This window comes from Phoenix dactylifera, chromosome 1 (assembly GCF_051530095.1).
Source record: "Phoenix dactylifera cultivar Ajwa chromosome 1, Ajwa_hap1_PhDact_Kaust_v1.1, whole genome shotgun sequence".
Lineage (NCBI taxonomy): Eukaryota > Viridiplantae > Streptophyta > Magnoliopsida > Arecales > Arecaceae > Phoenix > Phoenix dactylifera.
The window spans coordinates 15,862,711-15,887,372 of NC_143190.1; the positions used below are offsets into that span (position 1 = coordinate 15,862,711).

The 24,662-nt window shown below is 39.3% G+C and overlaps 2 protein-coding genes across 2 annotated transcripts; both read right to left on the minus strand.

Moving 5' to 3' along the window:
• Positions 1-392: 392 nt before the first annotated feature.
• LOC103703683 (putative cellulose synthase A catalytic subunit 8 [UDP-forming]) lies at positions 393-20,047 on the minus strand. Its single transcript, XM_008786613.6, has 16 exons — positions 19,949-20,047; positions 9,687-10,468; positions 9,353-9,491; positions 8,946-9,138; positions 8,614-8,837; positions 8,393-8,501; positions 8,084-8,273; positions 6,400-6,666; positions 5,945-6,290; positions 5,727-5,864; positions 5,260-5,385; positions 4,964-5,176; positions 4,058-4,322; positions 3,257-3,459; positions 1,512-1,862; positions 393-1,189 (listed from the first exon to the last, which is right to left on the minus strand). Exons 3-16 carry the CDS (start codon positions 9,374-9,376, stop codon positions 605-607), a joined length of 3,234 nt encoding a protein of 1,077 aa, XP_008784835.1. The 5' UTR covers positions 9,377-9,491; positions 9,687-10,468; positions 19,949-20,047; the 3' UTR covers positions 393-604.
• Positions 16,535-19,959, minus strand: LOC103703682 (G-type lectin S-receptor-like serine/threonine-protein kinase SD3-1). The gene has a single exon (XM_008786612.6). The coding sequence runs from the start codon at positions 19,218-19,220 to the stop codon at positions 16,887-16,889; it is 2,334 nt and encodes a 777-aa protein (XP_008784834.4). The 5' UTR covers positions 19,221-19,959; the 3' UTR covers positions 16,535-16,886.
• Positions 20,048-24,662: the final 4,615 nt, after the last annotated feature.

The following is a 24,662-nucleotide window of genomic DNA, read 5'->3' on the forward strand; positions in this document are numbered from 1 at the left end:
AAGGGGGGAGGTGAGCAATATCTCCCAGAGCACTCTCTTACTTGCGATTATCACCTCTCCTCCTCCTCCAATCTCCTCTGACTTGACCGTCGGAGGGCCATCACCACCCTGGTGGTGGTGCAAGGCTTGTTTGCAGGTTTCTTGGCGGAAGGTGGAGCGCAACCAACACCAACCAAGACAACTCAGACGGAACTCCGTTCACACCGCAGTGCCAATCGTTCACGGTTTGGACCACCAGCAACAAGAAGTTATAAGCTTAACTTTTGCTCTTCCCAATTTTTGTTATTCTGGAACCAAACATTATTGAAACTTCTCCAACACTGGATGCATCACGACAGAAAATAATGCTGCTACATGCACAACTTTTCAAACTTGCCAAAGTTCTCGAAGAGTTGAAATATTTGATTCTCCATGTGATGCAACATTATTATTGACGTAAGTGTTCTAATGAACATGGTAATTTTAACTTATGGAATAGCCAACACTGGAACCTTTCTATCTACAAACACAACACAATCACCACCAGCTAAATATTTCTGTTCCTTCAGTTGATAAGCACATAATACATCTTCATGCAACCTTGTTCATCGAAACCTTCATTATTCTAGCAGTTGATCCCACATTGCTGGACATCTGGGCCTGTCACCCTTGTGGTGAAGGGATCAACACGAACCCACAGCAAGGAAAAGATTGAAGCCAGAAGAATGGACCAGACTACCACAATTGTCGGCGTTCGGTTCTGCCGACCCATCAGACCCTTGAGGAAGGGGTAGAGATGGACAATAACCCAGAAGGCAAAGAAGAGCTTCCCAAAGAGCGGACCCCATGACTGGTAGCCGCTGTTGATTGCATAAGAGATACCAGCAACCACACCCACCAGATTAACAATGAGCAGAGTTGTTGGTGGTATCAGAAGTGTGGTCCACTTGAACATGTAGAGCTCAGTAAAGTCACCTTCTTCATCCGATGCCTTGGAGGTAACTGTGAAGTTGGTATCAATGCCTGCAAGCACTTTAAGAAGGCCTTGGAACACAGCAAAGAGATGGGCGGAGACACCTCCAATGACCCAGAACTGTTCATTCCTCCACCATTCATCAATTCCGACGCCGCTCCACCGCATTTCTAGTATGCCGGTGGCAAAGATGGAAAGGAAGAGAGAGATGAACCAAATACTTGCAAAGTTGCTGATCTGCATTCAAAAATCACCAGCAGCCATCATTCAGTAGCGTATAATCGCACAGGTACTGCTTCATCTCAACCAGGTCCCTTGGGAGATACACATGGTATACATTCTGATGGTTTGCAAGATATTCCAGTTTCCCAAGCAATGAGAAATTACTCTCTTTTTTTCTAGACATCAATTCTTATAATCAACTTTCATATCATGTTAATAAACTGTATAAGAGGAACTCTGGTATGACATTGGCTTACAAAAACGTTCTAGCCAAAGGAAAAGCAATTGTAGTGTGATAAAACAAAATGAACACAATCCAATAGATAATGTTGAATACCTGAGGGATAATGAACTTCCCAGTGAGCAGACAGACTGCAGGCAACATACAGTATAGAAGAAGAGGAATTGCAGTAAGTGGGTAGATTGTGGTGTTGATGTATGCAAATCTCTCCAGAAATTTCAGTCTTCCTCCATAGCCATACCATATAGGGCAATGCCTGCTGAAAAGAATTTCAACAGATCCCAAAGCCCAACGAAGCACTTGGTTCAGACGATCTGAAAGGTTAATGGGAGCTGACCCTTTGAAGGCAGGCCTCTTAGGCATGCAGTAGATTGACCGCCAACCTCGAGCATGCATCTTGAACCCAGTAAGAATATCTTCTGTAACTGAACCATAGATCCATCCTATCTGCATTAATAATTGAACTACTGTTAGAAAACCAATATACTAGGACATGGCTTCAATGACTAAGACTACAATACTGCAAAGCTGGCTTAAAGAAGAAAAAGAGTACTCTAAGAACTAGATTTATCTTTGCCCATCTGCCGGCACCTACTTTTCAGTGGAGAGTCATCTTTTGAATATTCAGTGGAGATTCATCTTTAGAAATGAGAAAAGAGGAGCACATATCACGCTTGAAAGGAAATGAATGAGTATGACTATAAAAAGACATGGTCATAACAATACAGGCATATTAAGAATCCAAACAGTTGATTATGTACAGAGAAAAAAATTGTAGGTTTCTGCAACCAAAATGTGGTGAAAAAAGACATGGTATGGTTAAGTTGACCGTATCATGTTTCTGGTGGTCATCCAGTTTCTTCTTACACCAATTTCCAATCTGTAGCATTTATGCCAGGCATTTCTGCTGTTTGTTGAAACAGTGAATAAACAGAAAGTAACGGGCACTACTTGCAATTAAAACACAAAAATGCAGAACATATGTACTGGCACAGAGAAATCCTCAACAAACTGAAAAGGAGAAGTTTAATCTACAATGTCATTAAATTGGCATAATTGCTTATATCAGCTATACTACTCATTCATTGGTTACATAGCATATAAAATTTCATGAATCATTATTTCTTCTTTGACTTGGGCATCTACCTGTTTAGGTTCATGTTTATGTGTTAGCATATGAATGGTGGCTTCTTTTTTGTCAAACAATCTTGTACACTGGTTTCTTAAACTTGTTCGTTACAGAACTATGCTTGGGAACAAATTTCTACAGATTTAGCTGCACTAATTTTTACAAATAATATACAACTTTGTAGTGATTTTAGGTATATATAGAATATCACCAATAGGTTATTAACTATATTTGCCATCTGTTTAATGATTGGGGCTGCCAAAAGTATTACTTGGCTAGCCAGTTCCTGGAAGCCTTAACAGCCTAAATACTTGCCCTTTGCTTTTAATTTGAGAAACGTGGTTCCTAAAAATTTAATCTATGCAAACAAATCAATCAATAAGAAGATTTATTCACATGAACGTAGTAAATAGCTTCCCAACAGTACTTATTAAAAATCTAAAACTCTGAAAACAATCAATTAACAAGAAGGTTTCTTCACATTAATGTAATGAGTAGGTTGTTAGCAAGAAGAAGCAGGTATTCAGGTTAGCCATAAAGGATTATAAAGAAGCTTCTTTCTGGACTCCAGATATAATATAAATGAGAACAATGTCAATATACAAAGTTGTTTCAACTATACAGATCAATGCTAGAAAATATAGTTTGATTTTAGGAAGACAGGCTACCAAAGAGAAGCCAATAAAAGAGGTTTGAGTGGCTGCTTTGATACCTCACTTCCCCACTCGGTCTTATCCTCATAACCACAGCTAATCACATGAATAGCTTCTTTTAGGAGAGATTCAGGAGTTGCTGATTGAGGAACTCCACCATTTTCCATCAGTGTAGAAGCAACAAAGACATTTGATTGACCAAATCTTCTCTCCAAGCTCATTTGTGACATGAGGAGTGATTTCTCATCATCAAATTCAGCACCTAAATTTTCCAAAACAAGAAACAGAAGAACAATAAGGTCTCACCTCACCAGGTCGAAAAAAGAAAAATATTAACTAAAGTTACTAAACTATACAGAAATACAGAAGACTACACTAAAATGAGACTGAGGTAGTTAAGTCCACACATTTGTAAAGGTGGCAAGGTTTGTAAAGCCACAGAACAGAATAAAATAACAACAATAAGAAGAAGAACCAGAAATTATACATCCGCAGTGTTCTTCCTTAAATATTAGAAGAAGAAAAGTTACCCTTTCCAGGGGAAAAACCAACACGAAAAATCTTAGACGTGAATAAAATTAAATCATGAAATCAACAGCAGAAGATGTAAGCAAACTGTGTCTTTCCATTAAGCCGGCATGTTAATCACATCACATAACCCATTCATGCAAACTATTTAATTCCTTCTCCCATCATAAGTAATTCCATATATTTTACAAGAATTAAATGGAAGTGCAAAAACAGTTATTTGGCCAAAGATTAGATAATTTTATGCATGCAAAATCTGAGTTATGCTGGTGTTACTTGACATAATGTAGCTGCTATGACAGCTAATAAGAAATATGATAAATTAGAAATACCTTCAACTCCCTCCTCTATATCTTCCAGATTAAATACTGGTACAGAATTGTCAAGATGTTTGCTTGATTTCTTCTTGTCTGAACTCTTCTTTCTTGATGCTGAACTCTTCTTCCTTGAACCACCACAGCATAAAGAAAGGAAGCCAGTTTTCTTCTGGTTGTTCTTAATAGGAGGTTCATAACCATATAAAGCTGTTCTATTGAAGACACATCCTGTGCCCACATAAACAGGGCCTTGGATCCCATCGAGACCTCTTAAATTAATCTAGAATGAAAAAGGAAGAAAATAAAAAATCATCAGATGGGTCTAGAAGTAGCAGATGATTACCAATCTAGTACCAGTGACAAGCTTGTATTATTAACTTGTGAGTTTTAGGCCAAGTAGAAGCTGGTCACCATATACTAAACTTGTACAGTATCTTTGATTGCCAAGTATGCATAAACTTGACCATTAAGAATATAAAGGGTGTCATATTGCATGAGGCCATTGTAGGGCTCTATGGATGGTCAGACATACGCAGCCTTACCCCATCGTGCGGAGAGGCTGTCTCCATATTTCGGACCATGATAATCATGTCACAATGCAGTGACCATATTGTTGCACCAAGCCTCACCCTCAAAAAGGGTGTCTTAGTGCACAAGGCTCCTAGCACCGCAGGGTTCTTAGGAGGGTCAAAAGTATGCAGTCTTACACCTGCATGCGGAGAAGTTATTTCCATGTTTCAAGCTTGCAACACTCAGACCACAATGGAGTAACCTTACCATTGCACCAAGGCCCTTATTAGGCGGGAACAAAAAACTGATAGACTAATGAGGCTTGACAATCACAATATTTACAACATTAAAAAAATATAAACGAATTTTGAACAAAATGAAGTAGTTTGAAAAAAGAAAGGCTACACTTACATCAAAAAATACAGTATTCCGGTTGGCATAACGATCATTCCTATCAATACCATCAAACCTCTGTGGAAATTGTACATAGCAAACATGCTTCCCAAGGTTCGGATCCATAAGAAAGCACATTGCTTCCCTCAATGCCTTACTGTTGTTTATGTAGTGATCACAGTCAAGATTCAACAAAAATGGTCCATTGGTAAGGACTGCCGAGACACGTACCTGTAGAGGAACATTACATTTATTAACAAAGGAAGAACATCCAAATGCAACAAAGTTCAACGATTGCATGATCAACTACTTACAAGAGCATTCATTGCACCAGCTTTCTTATGATGTTGGAAACCAGGACGTTTCTCACGGGACACATAAACTAATCGTGGAAGTTCATTACCCTCACTGTCAAGCCCACCACTTTGGCCTAAGAAAACCTGCCAAATATGGGAAAGTAAATTGAGTTGATTTTACAGGCTTTATAGAAGTAACCTAAAGAAAGAAGTCTTCATTCTCTATTTACAGGTACCAAGCAAAACTAAGAATATGCAGCGGAAAAAGGTAGAAGTGCTGGAGGTGTTTGCTAATTTAAGATATGTGAAGCATGCGTGTGTGGTAACCATGGACTGGAGATTGCTTTTGATTCTCATTACAGTTCTGGTAGTCAATATGAACAGAAAGCTTTTCAACCTGACCATTTTACTATAACAAACACAGATTACATAGTCTTTATTGGTTATTATTGAATCTATTAAGCTCACAGCAGTAATGCACCAACCTGTATCATTCCAGGATGATCTCTGGTATTATTTCCGGGCCAAGGTGTACCATCTTGCATGATCCATCCCTCCGGAGGAACTTTTTGTGCCTTTGCTACAAGGCCGTTGATGCGAATCTTAAACTCTTCATACTCCCTCTGCATTGTACAAATTGGTGTTAATACAAACACGTAATAAAAACAGAGAACCACAAGTTGATAAGAATGCTAGTGTATACCTTCATAGCTCTGCGATCTTTAACAAATGAGGGATGAACTTTATCTTTCAAGTAATCAATTTTCTGAGCAAAGTACCATTCTGGAGCTCGGGGTTCAATGCTATATTTCTTGCAGAAAGGAACCCATTTTCTTGCAAATTCTGAGGTCTCAGACAAGGCCTCAAATGTCAGCATAGCAGCTCCATCATCAGAGACATAGCAAGAGACCTTATCAACAGGGTAATCCACAGCTAGAATAGATAACACAGTATTGGCAGTGACCAACGGTGGCTCTTTCATAGGGTCAACTGTACTAACAAAAATGTCAACAGCAGCCAGCTGAGATGGTTCGCCTTCTTGGTCATACCTGTTATTTTTAAGTGAACATTGAATAAGTACAGTGGAGTAAGGAACACCCTGGACTTGGTGCCTGCAAACTTGATCATCGTTACTATAATAGCTAAAAGAGAAATCACCTCAAAACCAGTCTATCAAGATATGTCTCACGGTTCACTGGAAACCATTTTGGGAACTGATCTAATATCCATGACATGGCAAACCAGATTTCACATATCACAGACAATAACCACAAAGCATATGCATTGCGTACAGGATTTGTGATACGATAGTGTAAGAAAATGCACAAGATAACAAGCCGTAAGATGATGACCATCCTGTATGGGTTTATCCTGGACGATGGAATGGACACTTTCCTAGAGAGAGGCTGGCGAGCTTCATCATTCCTGCATTTCAGACAAAGTAGCTCAGAAAGACAGTCATGAGTCATCCATGGTGAACAAAACCATGAAGAATTTACAGGGATGCAATTTCAGCAAGCGAAGAAGTAGATTGTAAAACAGCATTGTTTACCTGGCAACTAAAGGCACCCAGTTAAGGAAGTTAGATACTAGCCATGCTAATATAAAAGATTTCGAAGCAACCAGAAGATGTCAAGACTAAAATAAGGCTCATATTAACTTCCTAGTAGAAGCAGTTAACCTTAGCTTATTAGGACAATAATAAGAAAGTACCTTTCTTTCATAGACTACAGAAGTTTTAGACAGCTTCTTTCACCAGCATGCATGTTCTTGCTATGCCCATCACATATAAGAATCTTAAGAACATAAAGATGAACTCATTTTTTCAATTTTTTAAAGTAGTAACAAATAAGTTTTTGTTTTCATGCAGCCCAGATGATGATGTATCTGTCAATACATGACTTCAAATAAGTACACATATGTCATTCTTAGTCATCTGCCATCAGTTTGGCACCATAATGTTATCACAAGCAGTTGCATAGATGGCTGAGTGACAAACAAGCCCTAACATTCCTAGGCACCATCTGGAGCACCAAGATGTGAGCATCACCTAGGTTTTGGGAACCTACCTAGACACATGGGCAAAACCTATGAAACATAGACAATCACCTACTAAATTGAGTGTATGGTGCAAGCATGTAACATTTTTTTTTCTTTTTGTTGCTTTTAGTTTACAACCGACATGTGGATTCCAATATCAGAGTAAGGTTAATTAGATCAAATCCCCAATAAGAGTATAGAACAAGAAGTTCAAGAATTTCAATTGCATCTGCAAGCATATCACACAGAACTGCCAAAGACCGTTGTTAAAATCATTGCAAACTACTTTATATTTAAGAATGCATTAGAGCTAGCATATCACACAGAAAGATCAAACTAAATCATTTCCCTCAGATGTGTTTGTCCTGTAACAAAGACTGTACACAAATACTTGGCTATTTAAATGTATATAAATTGCCAGAAAAAAAGATGTATGATTAAACAAACAGAAACTTAGTAACAGCACCAGATGAACACATGTATTGATGAGTTAGGTTTAGCACCTTCTTTTAATATCCCATACATAACTATGTGCGGCATGGATGTAATCAAAAAGATATATGGATCAAATACTGGACACGAACTCAGAAATGGCAAGAAATAATAACTTCAGCAGGCACAGAATTGAAGTGCTCAACAAATTCACAATAATATCAGAGATCCAAGACAAAATCATGAGAAAAATCTGGAATAACAATCAGTAATGTCAAAATTTTTAATTAAGAAATTATGAGACCGGCCTTGGTCAAACAATATAAATTGATGATTTTAGGAAGATTTTCTTCAGCAGAGAGAAACTCACAGTAGGGCGTCTTCCATATTATACTCTGTAGATGCATCAATATCTGTGATTCCTCTGCCTTCAGAAGGGGCATGACTGGTGCCATTGGTCATGGGAACTGCATTTTTGTCTTGCTTCATCTTCCACCCTTCAACCCTCTCTTTCCAGGCAACATTTCCGAAACTGCCAGAGAACTCCCTTGACGGATTAGCTGACCAAAGAAGAAGACAGGCAGAGTTCTAGTTATCAGAATCATCAGTGAATAACACTCACAGTCATCTAATACACTAAATGCTGGACGCAAGAGATCATAAAAGGAAATTTCTTTACATGAATGATTCACATCATATGGAAATGGATGCACGCGCTTTCCACCGCCACCCACTTCAGGAGACATGACATGATAAGGAGGAGATGCTCCTGACAATTCACCTGAGACCTGCAGAAGTCAAATAAAAAAAGATCATATCAATAACAGCCATAGAATTGCCCTAATCCATCACCCAATTTGACTGATAAAGAACGCATCATTAGAGTGTAAAAAAACGCACCGGCTGGCTATGAGAGAGGAAAGGGATGTGACCCCGAGGAATCTCCCCACTATCAAACTTCGGAGGCCCAACATTCTCCCTCTGACCATAGCTCATGCGCCAGCCCAGCATTCTGTCAGCAATCTTTTGGTTCTGATCCTGGTTTCCGTATGGGTAATTGAAGTCACTGCCAACATCCTCAGCATCCCCATCATCTCCTTCCTCCCCATGAATCACGGGACTCCCTAAAATTCAATCAGTATAACGAGCACAGATTATTAAAGATCAAATTATGATGGTAAATAAAACCACAACAATGCAGATAAGTAATAATATGAAGCCGAAATCCAAACCTTTGTGCCTCTTGTACTTGGTTTTGCACTGGGGGCAGCACTGAGTCCCATCCTTCCGCTCATACTCATAGCACGGCCGGCAAACAGGAAACCGACATACATCACACGCAACAAAAAGATCTCCATCCACGTTCTTGCCGACACCATCACCGCAGATCTGGCATACCTGACTGCCCTGTTGCTTCAAAGATTTCTTCACAGACACAGATACAGCAAACAAGAAACCATAATTCAGTCTAAAGGGTAAGGAAGGAACAATTGGGGTACACCATCAGTAGGAAAACTTATACAGAGAAGACCAACAGGAAAGATAGAAATTTTGGAAAAGCTACATTGCATCGAATTGAAATTTGGAGGAAAAGTAATTAATTTTCGTCAAGAGGAAAAAAGGAAAGGTTGATGCTGACCCCTGGTTCTCCATCTGCCTCCATGGCTATTACTCAGGAGAAAAAGCTTCTTCTCACGAGACCAAAGCGAAGAAAAGATTGTACCTCAGCCCAATCAGCAGCCAATGCACCACATCCTCTCGGATTCAAAGCTCTCCTCCTACCAAAATCCAGATGCATTCCCTCACATCAAATTAATTACTACATAAGAACGTTAGCAAAGGAAAGCTACCAGAATCTCCCCTTTTCTGCCATATTTTCTCATTCCATAAAATCTCTCATAAATGGAAACGATATATTAGCAAATGAGCTTCGATTCAGCCAATTCCTTCGAGAAATCCGAGAAAGATCTCACCTTTGAGCCCGAATTGCTCCAATTCTCCACCAAATTCCCCGCCGGCGCCTCCGGATTCACCCCCGCAGCGAGGCCGCAGCAGAGGAGACCCACCCTCAGCTCTCAGACAGAGATAGAGATGGAGGAAGCGATAGCTCTACCGAAAGCCACTACTTTGTAACGCACGAGAAGAAAGAGAGAGCGGGGGCTGGAAAGCGACGTTATACCAAACGGTGGGAGTGCGCCTCTCTCTTTAACGGAAGAAAGAGCAGCCCAACCCTTCCTCTTTTCCACAAAAAGAACAAACAAAAGCCCTCGGGAATTTGATAAACTGACGGCAAGAAAACCCGGAAATTTTACAGTCTTGCGTCCTTGACGGAGTCTCCGAGGGACGATGGGCGAGGGAGAGAGAAAGAGACGAAGACTATTTGGCGGCTCTGCGAGGGTTGGGTGAGGGCCCAGGAGCGTTTCCTATTCTTTTTGGCTTGTTCCAAAGCTTCGTGGCCCGACACCCAGTATTAAGCCCCCTCTATGAAGTAGTGGGACCGTGTGGAGTGGGTTTGGGGTGTGAAGAAGGTGGGTTTTTTCGTGTTTCCGGAAGTCTCTGCTGAGTTGGCAGCAGTGAGCTCGAGAAGGTGGAGCGACGGGTGGCGGAGGCGACCGACACTTTTGATTCTCCGGGGACAGGGCTCATGTGGGAGGGTGGTTTGGTCATTTTGAAAAGTTGGACGTGTCAACTACTTGATTTTGACTCTAGTGCGGCACCATGAGATGGATAAAGAAGGAGGTCGATTCTGGTGTTCCTGCAGGACAAGCATGATACAAAATAATGACAAATATAATTTTGTGGCAGCTGTGATGATAGCCTCATGATGTGAATATACGTGACAGTCGCTATTCACCTAATAACATGTAGCAGACTGAGTAACATGCAACCAAGAAACATAAATTATTGTGTTTATGTATGCTATTTTACTTGATGCATGCCTTTAGTAGTTAGGTGTTTGTCTCAGATATCAAAAGCCGTAAATGGAGTAGATTTTATCCAAAAATAGAATAATTTTAAGAATTAAATAACCATTTGCATCGTTCATAATATTTTTTTATTAATATAATTTTATATCAATTTATATTATTTTTTTAATAAGTATGATTTTATTAGAATAATTTTAGGGATCGCATAACAATTTATATCAATCAGTAATATTTTCTATTGCTAGTGTGATACTATATCAGCTTATATTATTTTTATTGTATGGAGTTTATATATAAGTCTATATAACCACTGAGATATATCGAATACGATAGAATAGAAAAATAATTTTTTTTTTACACATTTTAACAAATGCAGAAAGCAATTTATGCTATAATAGGAGAGATAATTAATGGTCATGGCCTAATAAAGATTAATTTGATACATTTACTTTCATTCTATTGAAATATACTATACGTTAGAAGTTTTTGCATATGAAATCAGTTTCTTACTTTGAATAAAATTTAGTTTACTATAAACAGAGTCCCAACCCAACTTTCACCATTTTTAAAAGAGAGGATTGAGGCTTATAGAGTTCTTTTTTTTTTTCTTTTTTTTTTTTTTGCTGTTTCTCTGACCGACACACCGAACAGTTCAGTCAGTTGGGATGTCTCCTTCAAACAAATTGAGCACTGGAGTCTGGAGAGTTCCAGAGTACCAAGGTCTTATTCTCTCCAACGAAGGCCATCTCAAATATTAGATTGGTTGCTTTGAATATTCTCTGCAGCCTGAGCTGCAGCCTGGCCATCTATCAATTGTTGTGCAAAATTTGGTGGTGTTATAATTGACTCTCTCTCTCTCTCTCTCTCTCTCTCTCTCTCTCTCTCTGTGTCTCTGTCTCTCTCTGTCTATTTAAAACGATGGATGAGTTTGGTAGCCAGAAAGAAGCAACAAAGTTAAAAAAATCTACTCAGCCACCCTCCACTAATCAGGCTGTACAGTTTGGCTATAATAATGCTAAAAATTTTGATTAAGTCAAGTTGGCCAGGCATCTTATCATTCTAATTAGGGATGACAATGTGCAAAGTTTGATCTAGATGAGATGCAAATTTTAGAGATAAATCCGTCAATTTGACTGGCCTTTTACTGAATAAGTTAGTAAAATAAGTCGGAAATAAAAGCTCGAACTAAATCTATTTAATAAACAAGTTATCTAACCCATTCGGGCCGAAATTATGTATGAACCCGATATACAAAAGCAAACATATTACAAACGGGTCTATGAATTGGGGTGATTTAACCCGAATATTGAATGGTTCTAAAGAGGTTGAAATGGATCAAAAATCTAAAATTGAACATGACTCAACTTTAAAAAAAAAAAAAAAAAGTTTAGTGGGTGAACTTATATTCTTGAACCTATTTATGGTGAACCCAAGGGCTACTTGTTGCATGTGAAATTCATGTTAGATTGATCACCCCCCAAATCTGATTCTTCTTTGAAAAATGTAATCTTTTAGAAGGAAACTCAGAAATTTCAAACTAGAATTCGAAATTGCAACAACTTAGTATAACCCAAGATCGGATCACATTTCATTGTTTAAATGTTGCAAACCAAATAATTTCGCAATAGGTAGGTGTCCATGATGTAATCTATGAGAATAGTTATGTATTCCAATTTTGCACATAAAATTTTAGATCGTATGTGTCATAAGAATAAGAAATATAATGGAGAGAATAAATAGGATCTTTAATCTATAATGCAAAAATAATGAAGTCTTTGCTCTAATGATTTATTTGCATAAAGTTGCATGTAAATTGAAATTCTGAATGTTCATATTATATAGAAACTCAATTATAATGATATAATAGTTGTAATGAAGTTGCATTGAAGTGTACAATTATGAAAAATATTTGGATATAGCCGGAAACCCAAATTTTAGAGGACCCGGTATCTCCGGCTAGCCTATTAATATACAACAATCTAATATTGATGAAAGATGTATCATTATTATGCAGTTTGACATATAGTTTTGTAACATTAACCGATCATAAATTAAATATTAATGCACACATTCCTGGGTGCATCACACTGGCTCATCAACTCTTCACCACAGCTCTATTCACCAGAATAGAATCCCAAAATGTTTCAAGTCTGAAGTGTTCACATGCTTCTAACAAACCATAACGGGGTTCTGGTATTATAACAAACCCCAAACGGATACTGTTACAGTTTGTTAGGGAAACAGCTCTGCTCTAACACTCTTGTAAGAGGCTCTATATAAACTAGAGCAGATGATCATATCTGAGTAATAAAGTTTTACCATTCCTCTTCACATCTTCTCCCTCCTTCCTTAGAACTTCTACATGGTATCAGAGGAATGAATGAGTAAGCTTCGGACCACCTCAAGGATATGACGATGTTTCTATTCAGCGACTCCATTTTGCTCAGGGGTGTAGGGTGATGACATCTGGTGAATGATGCCGGAGGAAGTAAGGAGCTGCTGGAATTGTTTGTTAAAAAATTCACCTCCACCATCAAATCTAAGGACTTTGATAGAGGTGGTAAATTGATTTTCGACTAAAGACTTAAAATATACAAAGCAATGGAATACATCTGATTTAGACACAAGTAGATAAACCCAGCTGAAGCGGGAGAAGTCATCTACAAACAGGACGTAGTAGCGAAAACTAGTGACAGAGGATTGAGGGGAAGGACCCCAGACATCCGAGTGTACTAAATCTAGAGGTTGTTTGGAGGAGATGCCAGTAGATTGAAATGGGAGTTTGTGACTTTTCGCCATGCAGCAAGATGAACAAACAGCAGCTGACTTGGTGAGTCCTCGAAGTGGAGTGCGCTTGACAATCTGGAAAATAACGGAGGCAGCCGGATGACCAAGACAATGATGCCATAAGGTGGAGGAAGGAAGCGTGAGAGAAATGCTGTGGATGAAAGTGTTGGTGGTGTATGATGTTGTACGAAGGTGAATGAAATTTTATATAAGCCTTCAGTACAGCGGCCCTAAAAGAGAATCCGATTGGTGTTCTTGTCCTTGATGATACAGCCATTGGAGTCAAAGATAAGAACACAATTGTTATCTAATGCAAGCTTGTGAACAGATAACAGATTGTGAGAGATGTGTGGCACATGAAGAATTTGAGAGAGATGAAATGTGTGAGCTGGAGTAGGGAGAATACCAGTGCCAGAATGTCGAATGGGAATTGAGGTGCCATTGCCCACAGCTACCTGCTCAGTATCAGGATATGTTGCCGGTTGATGTAAGGTGGATAAATCTGGTGTTAGATGAGCTGTGGCACCACTGTCCACAATCCATTCTCCTGAAGACAAAGTAGAGGAGGATGTTGTGAAGAAGGCCTGATGCTTAGTTGGCTGTTGATACTTATTGGAGTAATTGGTATCCATTCGATACCAACAATGAAGCGCTGAGTGTCCACGCTTACCACATATTTGGCATTCAATGGTGGACTTGCCTTCTTTGTTGCGTCCTTGGTACACCCATGGTTCAGATCGTTGGGGTGGTCTTGCACGACCTCCTCCTCTGTGTACAGTGGGAAATCTACTACCGCGACCTCTTCCTTGAATTGCAGAGAGAGCAAGTGTGGGTGTAGATATTGTCTCATGTTTCTCCTTATTGCTTAGAATGATTTCTTCACTGCAAAGGAGGGCATAGAGTTCGTCTAGAGTGATTGGGGAGGGACGTGTTCGAATTGCAGTTGCAAACGAATCATAAGATGGTGGGAGCCCATTGAGGACATGGAGAATGACATCTTCTGGATCTATCTTAGAGCCAGCAACAGTCAGTGCATCAACTTTGGTGCGAATGTCATTTAAGTATTGAGACATTGATAGATCTAATTTCCTGACATTGTGGAGCTCATTTTTGAGTTGGATAATATGAGATCGTGTAGCAGAATTTAATCTGCAGTCAAGAACAGCCCAGATTTGATAACAATGATCTAGATTAATGATATATGGAAGAATAGAAGGGGAAATAATGGAGTTCAGTGCAATGGCAAGGAATTGATCCGTTAGAACCCATGTATCATATGTTGAAGGGTTTGGGGTGTTTGGTGATGGAATTTGTGTGGGGGAACCATCAAGGAAATCAAGAAAACCAGCAGCTTTGAAAATTCTTGTGACTTGGGATCTCCATGTGAGAAAGTTATCCGATGTAAGGGGAGTTGGTACCAGGGATCGGATTTGATTGAGAAGAAACTTCAGTTTGGGTGGGATTACTTGATCGTCCTGAGTATGACTGCCTTCGGCAGTGCCTTCAGCATGAACAGATCCCGGCGAGACCAATGGGTAATCTGACTTCCAGATCAATTGACTGGGCTGACATTGGCAATTATAGAGCTCCCATCAAGACAAGAAGTTTGAGAGATAGAGGCGGATCTTCTGCGCTGATACCATGTAGAAGTTCTAAGGAAGAAGGGAGAACCTACATAATTAATTATATATCGGTATTCACTATTCAACAATTAATCTACTATTTCAGTTCCCATCTGATATCTGAAAATCTTTCATATTTTCATCTTCTCCTCCCAACTCTTTTAACCAATTTTTTTGGGTTGTCCACATCCCTATTCTCCTCAAAACCTCCTTAGCCACAGCTTTTCTCATAGAGACACCGAAATGCAATCAGCCTCTTCATCAATCTTCTTCTTCGAAACTCCTACAATAGTTAATCATATACACATCATTAATTGCTTTATCATTTTTAATTTTTTTCATAATCCTGTTCTTTTTATTAAAAAAACTTGCCCCACTTTTCTTATTTGAGCTGAGTTTGAGATTACCAGGCCACAAGTATGAAGCGGATGAAGTGGACAATTTATGCTCTATGTTTTCATGCTCATAGGATACAAGATTAGCACGGTACACTTGCAAACTGCCTATTAAACATCACAGCAGCACAAAGGAGCAAGGGCCAATAATGGCCATTAAGCTAGCTAAATTACAGTTCAATGCACTGCTTGTAGAACAAAATCATGTCCATAACACCAACTTGATATCATATAGAGTGGTTGTTATTGCTTATTTATCGTTCGGCAACAAAATACTGGGGTCTCTTTACTGTCCTACTTCTACAATCATTGATGTAATTATCTCTACATATTTTCTTTCTGTTTCTATCTAAAATCTGCAACCTCAATTAACTTAATAGTTTTCAGATCAGCATTACCAGTTGCTGAATGGAAGTTCAAAGCAGTTTTCATATATTTTACAGGAAAGTTTAGATGTCTGCAAGCTACATTACTGTAACCTATTAAGCACAACTCACAAACATAACATTTCCGTGATATACAACCAAATAAGCATCATAAGAACCTAGTATCATACAAAGCACACACTGGGAAATCAGAACTGTTTGGACTCCTCATATATATGCCAAAAAAATAATACTGCATTCAGGATAACCACTGCAAAAAGAAAATCCTTACAAACTCTTCACTAAAATGAACTCAATAAAAAAAAAAGTATGAGTCATTCAACTCATGCTGAGAGGGATGGAAAATGAGTGGTACGGTAACGAAATTCTCACTCTTGGACAAGATCAGTTTAGAGGTAAGCATGCATGGATGATTTCCAAAGATTTCCCTGACTTACAAGAAACACAGAATAATAAGAAACACAATGTAACAATATCAAAAACAACACAACATCCAACTTAAGATACAGCTCACCGAAGATAAATAAATAAACCTAAGAAGGAAAGTGACAGAAAAGACTGTGCTAAAAGATTCCAGGAGATGTGATATTTTGAATACATAAAGGTTGGAAACGGTTCAAGAATCAAATAACCTACACTGTGAGTTCAAGGCTTAAATGACCATGAATTTTTGATCTGCTGATGTATTAGCGGTGTTAAGTAAGGAACAGGACATAAATAATTACTCAGATTAAACAATTCATATCATCTCTTTAACGAAAAATATTCTAAATTTAAGACAAAATCACATGACTTGCAAGTTGTAACAGTACTCTTCGAGTACTAACAGTTAGGCTGCTCAGAAATTCTCCTATGCCAAACTTATCTCTGCAATTGTTATCCTACCATTACTGCAACAAGAACAATATCAACAACCCCTCTCTCTTTCAAGCTGTCATGCATTTATGCCCTTACAAAACTGCTAACATTCTAATCATTTTCCATGTCAATCTTGTACTTGAATCAACATAATTAAGCCACTCTTTCCAAATTATGAAGCCCAAATAAATCTGTTAATCATTCATAGGAACAGACTTCCTGTATAGCATCTGATTCCTCCAAGGGCTCCAAGAAACGGTAGGGAGGTGGCGGAGGATCGATAGATAGTATACCTTCCAACGCTTTCAGTACTTCCCCCATCATGGGTCTCAGCCTTGCGTCGGGTTGGATGCACCAAAATGCAACCCTCAACATGCGTTCCACCTCTTCTACATCAAACTTCCCTCCAATCCTCGAGTCCACCACCCTTGCGGCACATCCCTCCACCCACTCCTTGTAAGCCCGACTACATGCATCAGCCTCTCCTTGGTGGCCGCTCACCATAATCACAATCATTTCCCCAAAACTTGCCACATCCACTTCGGCCTCCTGGCTATTTTGGATGACATTGCTGCTGAACCTCATCAGACCAAATTCAGTCACCTTTGCTTCTAATTCTTCATTAAGGACCACATTCTCCCATTTCAAGTTCCCATGGCTGACAAACTCCCTGCACTCAGAATGCAAGTAAGCTAATGCTCTAGCCACTCCTACACATATCTCCATCCTTTTTCTCCAAGTTAGCCTCCTGCTTAGTTTAGCATCTTGTAGCCATTTATCAACCGAAGAATTCTTTAGAAACTCATATATCAAAAATCTTTGGCCAGAATTGCAGCAATATCCCTCCAATTTCACTAAGTTCTTATGGTGGATGCCACCCAATACCGATATCCAAGACCTGAACTGTTTCTCTCCTATGTTTTCCCCACATCCCGCATCAGATTTCAACTCCTTGACCGCAACCAGCTGGTTGGTTGGAAGCGCACCCTTGCACAGATTCAACCCAAGCTGGTGCTTGAAGTTACTTGTTACATCTTTCAGCTCAGAGTAGGATAATGAGAACAAACCAATTGAATTCTGACATGAGTACCATGCAGCTCCTGAGTTCTTGGTGGCTTTCCTTCTCTTCAAGAAGTAAAGAAATACACCAATTTGGAATACTAGAAAGGCAACGAGTGTGCCTGAAGCTAGCCCGACGGCAGAGGACATGCGGAGTTTGGATAATTGCTTGAGCAGAGAAGATGCAGAAGAAGGTGAAGATGCAGAAGAAGGTGAAGATGCAGAAACATTTCGAGGTAGTGCAGCGACTGGATCTAAGCAGACCTTTATAGAGGATGTGGATCTCAAAGAGGGGTGCTGATACCCTGTTATGAATCGAGTCCTTTTCATTGTGCACCGAGCCTTACCATCATTAGTAACAGTTACTGATGTGCAATGAGGATCCTGTAAACATGAATTCCAGCACTGCTCAATGCTGCACCGAGTTATAGAATCTTCAGGTGGGTAAATTCCGTATAAGAATGTGTGCTTAAGTGTGACCATAGTTGATCCAGAACTGCATGTCTGATTGTATGGAGCCAAACAGCTTAAATTTGAATTGGAGTTTGATCCAAATGGGCACTCGCAAGTTGTATTCCCCCACGGAGTGAGTACACAAACCCCTGACGAGCCACACGTAGCAAAGACATCACACTGATTCTCCAAAGCTTGCCACACCTTCCTCCATGACTTGGAATATGTAGCCCATGAGTACATCCTGAGATTTCCATCTGCATCTAGCCTTAGAAACCGGAAACTCACAGAGGAATCATTATGATCATCTCCGAACCTCGACCAAACTGGCCTCGACCTCGTGTCAAGAAGCTGAAATGCCCCTTCCTTAGTGAAGACAGCAGCAAGAATTGGTTTTAAGGCAGCGGTTTCAGTCTTCCAGTAAGTGACATTAGTCTCCCATCTAAGTTGCAGCTGGCCAGAAGTATCCATCGACAGACTATAGGAACTCGATACATAATTCCTGCTGGCTGCTCGAAGCATCAGAAAGGAGGTAAGGTTCTGACCTGGAAGAAGTGTATCCGAAGGAGTAGCAAAGCTCTGCCACACAACATCCTGGTGTGCATTCAAGAGAACAAGATTCCCATCGTCGCCAAGGCTGGCCGAAGCAACAGAGGAATTGTGAGTGTTGCTACTCCAAACTATAGCTCCCTTAGAGGAGTCAAAGAGAATGAGATCTCCAGCCTCAGTGAGGTGAACAGATGAATTATATCCAACAGAAACATGAGCCCCAGCAGCCCATACATGCGCTTGCTCAGTGGACGGCACCAACATCGAGTTGAAACGAATACCAACTCCATACTGGTTAGGCTGATCGGATCGGTTAAAAAATCCGAACGCGAAGTTCCCATTTGGGGAAATCCAGTAGTCATGCTCTGCAACCGAGAGCTTGGAACCAAGAGGAATGTGCAAAGCTTCAATATCAAAGAAGACAATGGAACAGAAGAAAATGGGGAACCAAAATGATCGATTCTTGTGCATCTCTAATCCAAGGCCGTTTGGTAGTAGGAGTTGCTAAGTTGGTAGTAGGAGGTGGAACGAGGAGCAGATCCCTTTGAGTTAATTAAATATCGATGACGAGGACTAGAAACAGTCAAAGCTCTAAAAATCGGCCTTGACGACGAACAGAGAAGGAGAGAGCGTCAGCGGAATGGACTCTTTTCACCTTTTTCGCATAAATCATGGCTTTTAGACCAGATTTAGGCAGCATGAAAGAGGAAATAATCAACACGGCTAGCGCAAAGCAAACTTGTACCAAACTGAAAGAGAGCGACGGCGTTCTGCATCGAAAGGTGACGGATTGGAAAGGAGGGGACAGAGGAGAAGGAAGGGAACCTCCAAGACATAGCAGCTTGTCTCGGAAATTCTTTGGAACTAGGTGCGGAGAAGGAAAGTAGCTTTCGAACCAAAGAGCTGATTTGGTAAATGTTCTAAAATAAAAACGAAAAACAGCAAAGAAGCAAAGAGTGGCAGCTTTCAGTGCATGAATTTGATGAAAATACCTCAGTTGGCTCCAAGAACAACATGAGTATGGAAGAATGTACTTTCTTCTTTCTTCTTTTTTTTTACTTATAAGTAATGTGGAAACTAGAAAGGTTTCATGAAGGCTAGGGAACTTCCAGATTGCATAGAAGAAAGATTATCACAAAGAAATGTCACTACATGAAACTGGCTACCAACAAAGAGATCACTGATCTGAAAACGCTTACCTCTGCGTCAAGGAGGAAAGGAGGTTGATAAAACCAGGGAAAAGATAGGTTTTCTTTTTTACTTCCTAACATTAGTTGATAGGGAAGCGGCTTTGAAAGAAGGATTTCTTTTTTTTTTTTTTTTATGAGTCAAAAGAAGGCCTCCAGTCGTCCGTGACCGTGAGTAAAGTTGATGTACAAAAGAGGGCCGCTAGCTGGACCCAATAATGAGACAAAAACGCGGAATAGTTGGTGCGGCGAGATGACGTGTCAATGAGCTGGATACGTAGTTTGATGTCTTAAATGAGAAAAGGTACAACTTTTAGCTGAACCAGATCGGCCGTGGAGGACCAATCTAATTACGAAGCAAGAATGTGTACTATGTTTTTTTTCTATATTTTTCATCTGTGTGCACGTTGCTCCGTGGTTGGTTGGACTAGGCTTGGTACAACCAAGAACCACTCCGAAAGAAGGGGCATTATTGGAAGGTAGAGACTGACGCACCTTTCTTCCACTAAAATATTTCTTTTTTGCTAAAATATTTTTATTGAAAATTGATGACTCAATATATGATGCTTAAAAATTTAATTTTTATATATTTGATTGGCCAAAAGTGTAGCCAAGAGCAGCTTCTTAAAACAATTATTAAATTTTTTATTATATTTTTAATAAAGAGAAAAATCTTTATGCTATATTATCTAAAAGCTTAAAGGTATTTTTAGTCGAAATTGGACTTTTTTATATCATATATAAATTTTTCTTTACAATAAAGTATAAAAAATTATTTCTATAAAAATTATTCTTTTTTAATTTTTTGGTGGGTTAGGATTTATTTAATGTTCTCTTGATATTAAAGATCCGGTGGCCGATCTCTACTGGAAAAAAGAAAGTTTTTCCATCAAGAATACAATCAAGTTATCCAATTGAAACTAGTCTACTAAGGCCAATTGCTAAGAGATAGTCAATTCGAGATAGGAACTGATTTGGCACTATAGCATCATATTTCATGATCATATTCTCTGAGCTGCACCTGGCATCTCAGTTGTTGTTGTTATCAATCGTGGTCCCCATTTGGTCTTCACTGGAAGCTGCTGATCCCAGTGTAGCATTCAATACAATTTTTCTTTTTTCAGTCTCCCTCCACCCCCTTCATTTGTTGTGGGTCGCATCTCACCGCATGCACTTAATGAATGAGTGAAGATCTTCCTTCCCCGTGCTAATTACTAAGGATCAAGAGTTAAATCTGATTTCCTATGGAGACTATCGGTCCTATTCAGTGGAGGCTTTTTCACCAGGCAGGGCTTAGCGGAATTAACTTCTCACTAAAAAAAAAAAAGAATAATCATCAACTTCTAGCTTCGGAACATTTCGATAACATGGAGTGCTTTCTCCAGTTTCCTCCCCCTCCTTGATTTCCAAACCCCAATTTACTCTTGACCTCCTTATGGGAGTCAATTTATCTCCAATGCTACCATGTTGGTCATGCCCTAATCTAAAAATAATAATAACAATAGTTATAATAATAATAATAATAATAATAAATTAAATATATTTTTTATTGTCAAAAATCTATAAAATAAAAAAAATAAAAAATTATTAAAAAAATGACAGCTATTCTAAATGCAGCTTAAATCTATTGCTACCATGGATGGCACTGAAGAAGCTCCAAACCTCTTTTAGTGATGCAAAAAGTTTAGAGAGAAGCAGATCAACTTGGGTATTAATTTGACTGTCTCGAGCATAAGAGATCAGAGTTTCATCAAGTCTTCAAGTTTTAAAATTTTCTTTTCTTGTGTCACAAATTTTTGTGTTGATAGGCAAAAGAAGTACCTCTTATCATGGAGGTGGAAGGGGGGTTGTTTCAAGAGTGTTGCTTCCTTGAATAATAATAGAAGAGAAAGAAGGAGGATGGGATCCAGAAATTAATGGCTATACTGAATGCACCAACGTGGCCAACCACAACCCATAATTTCTATAATAATATATCGTGATGCTTTGCTGAATAACATCTACAAGAACGAGCCATTGTCATTGGTGCGTGTACAGCCATTGTAATTTTTCGATGGGGACCAGAGTGGGACAGATCGAAGGATAATAGGAGGAAGGAGATCCATGCAGAGAAGGAACTGGCATGGACAGTGGTTTTAGCTTCGGCTAAATTTCAGTACCATCTGTACTTTTGCAAAAACATAGTTATTTTATTTTATTTTTTTTGTATACTCAAATGGCTCTCACATAAGTACAACCAGCTATACCACTAGTAAAATGGCTACACAAAGCAAAAGGTATAGAAAACTGCCGGGTTTAGAAAAATTCATCTCTATAAACGACCTAGTCAGCAGCTTGGTTCATCTTCTGAAGAACTTGTTTAACCTGGACAGCACGACACTTCCGCAACATCCGTCGTATGTCATTTAGAAGCAAGTGCTCTGCCTCCTCCCGCCCCTCCTTCCGTAGGCGCCCAATCAATGTAGTTATTTAATATAAATCTCATCCTTCAACATCTACGATCTTGAGAACAATTCGGCCAGCATTTTCTTACGAAAAAAAATGAAGCGGAAAAAGATGAGAAGATGCAGGATATATTGCTAGGTCTTAAAAATAAGGTTCATTTTTCTTTTCTAAAAGTCCATCATTGGATCATGCAATGGCTGTTCTAAGACAAGTGTTGGTTGTGAATGAAAAGTTCGACATGTTTAAAGATTAATGTGAAAAGTGATCCTACAATGGATGTCATGAATAAAGTTTAATTATTATTATTACTTTTTGGCTAAATTGAATGTATCATATATTACGAATATGGATACAATCAAAAAATTTGAAAAATAATATATTCCAAAGCCCACTGAGCAGCTCCCTATTCTCCATACACAATATTTTTAGGATAGTTGGAAACATACGATGCCATACAATCTACGGTTCTACTAGTCTTTCTGTATATATACTTTGTTTGAAAAATCATCTCATCATCATGGACCAGTAGTCGTAAGTTCAATCATTTCTTCGCGTGAAAGATACAACTGAACCTGTCTTGGGAGATGGGATGGAACCGGAGGTGGATGAAAGTAGAGAAAGGTACGAGGGAGGACTCGTGGGAAGAAAAACTAGAGTCCAATGGGCGCAGCAGGAATTCCCGAACCGACTGGAAGCAACCAAGGGTCTATCCGGCATGCTTGTTAGTTATCCATTTTTAATTTTTATTTTTAAAACATAAAAACCGATGCATGAAAGACGTCACCTCTATAGTTAATTTTTAATATTTAAATAAACTCTTCACCAATCCAACTTGAGAAAACTAATTAATTCTTTCATATTTAACTGTTTGATTTTTTAAAATTAATTTAATTCATTATAGGTCGAATTAGATTAAGTTTGAATTGATATATTTTGGTTTATTTTGTATCTAATTTGATCTGAGCCGTTTGAAATGCCGTCGTTGACCGGTAATTATAAAAATTCTCTATATAATTCATGTGGACTCTGAACTTCACTGCAGCTATAACGAATTATCAGACGACTCAAAAAGCGTTGCATCAATCTTGAAGCCGTAGTAACCCTTCATCACTCGAGTTCCCTTGCCACAAGTGCAGCATATTTTTTGTTTCCCTCCCCCTCTTTCTTCTTCTTATTTGTCTTCTTCGTTTTTTTTTTTTTTACAAAGTCGGATGGATCATATATGATGAATATAAATACACACAATAAAATTAAAAAATAAAATATTTTAAAATATCAGAAATAATTTTTTATTTTTATTTTATAAAATATTATCAAAGTAATTGGATATATAATTATTTATCTAATTCACAGTTTTATTAGTTTCATGAAACACGCCTTTTACCGAGGCAGAAATATTAAGCACAAGTGCAGCAATCAATGTACAAGGCAGGAATATTAAATACGCACAGATATCAGAGTCTTCTCACGCAAAAGAAGGCGCCATGTGAATGGGACGGAGCTCGCTCCTCCAAGAATGCTAAAATATTTCATCCGACGCCGAGCCGTCCTCTGTATCCATGTTCCGTCACGCATCAAACGAGGTGGTTCGTTTCCCATGCTCTGTCTTTCCTACTTTTCCTCGATCCATTCATTACCCTCGCAGGATAAAGAATGCTCTCTCAGTAGGGGTGAAACGACGCTAATAGCGCTAACATAATAACGCCAATGGTGCGAAGATGCTGCGGTCTCGATGGGCAGGACCCACGAAGCAAGTGCAGGTGCTCTACGCCGGTAACCTTCGATTCTTTCGTTCTCGTTACGGTGGTCCCTTACATCGATCTCCCACCCTCCATGCTAGCTGGCCAGAGTAGGATTAATTAGAGCTATGACAGTGCAATGGACTGCGACAGATGCGACTGCCGAAGGAATGGGACAAAGGGGTGGTAGAGAATGGCGTGGGAGGATTGACAGCGATTGAGGAAAACAGGTAGAGGTTGGGAGACATGGAAGCCCATGCACACTTCTTACCTTCCCATGTACAGGTTGAGCCATGGCAAATGGAAACGAGAGCTACATTCCGAGGAGATAAGGTTAGGCTCGGTAGGCGTCGATACTTCTCGACTTTCTCGGGGCTTGGGAGCGTGGGCACGTTGCGCCCGTTAAAGTTAGCCTCGTTGATGGAGTGGGAGCAAGATCGTTGTCTTTTTTTTATTTCTTTTACTATTATTATTATTCGTTCTATGTATGATGAAGTCTGGCATGGCAATGCAGTGGAAAGGCAGATGGAATCTTGGGGGCT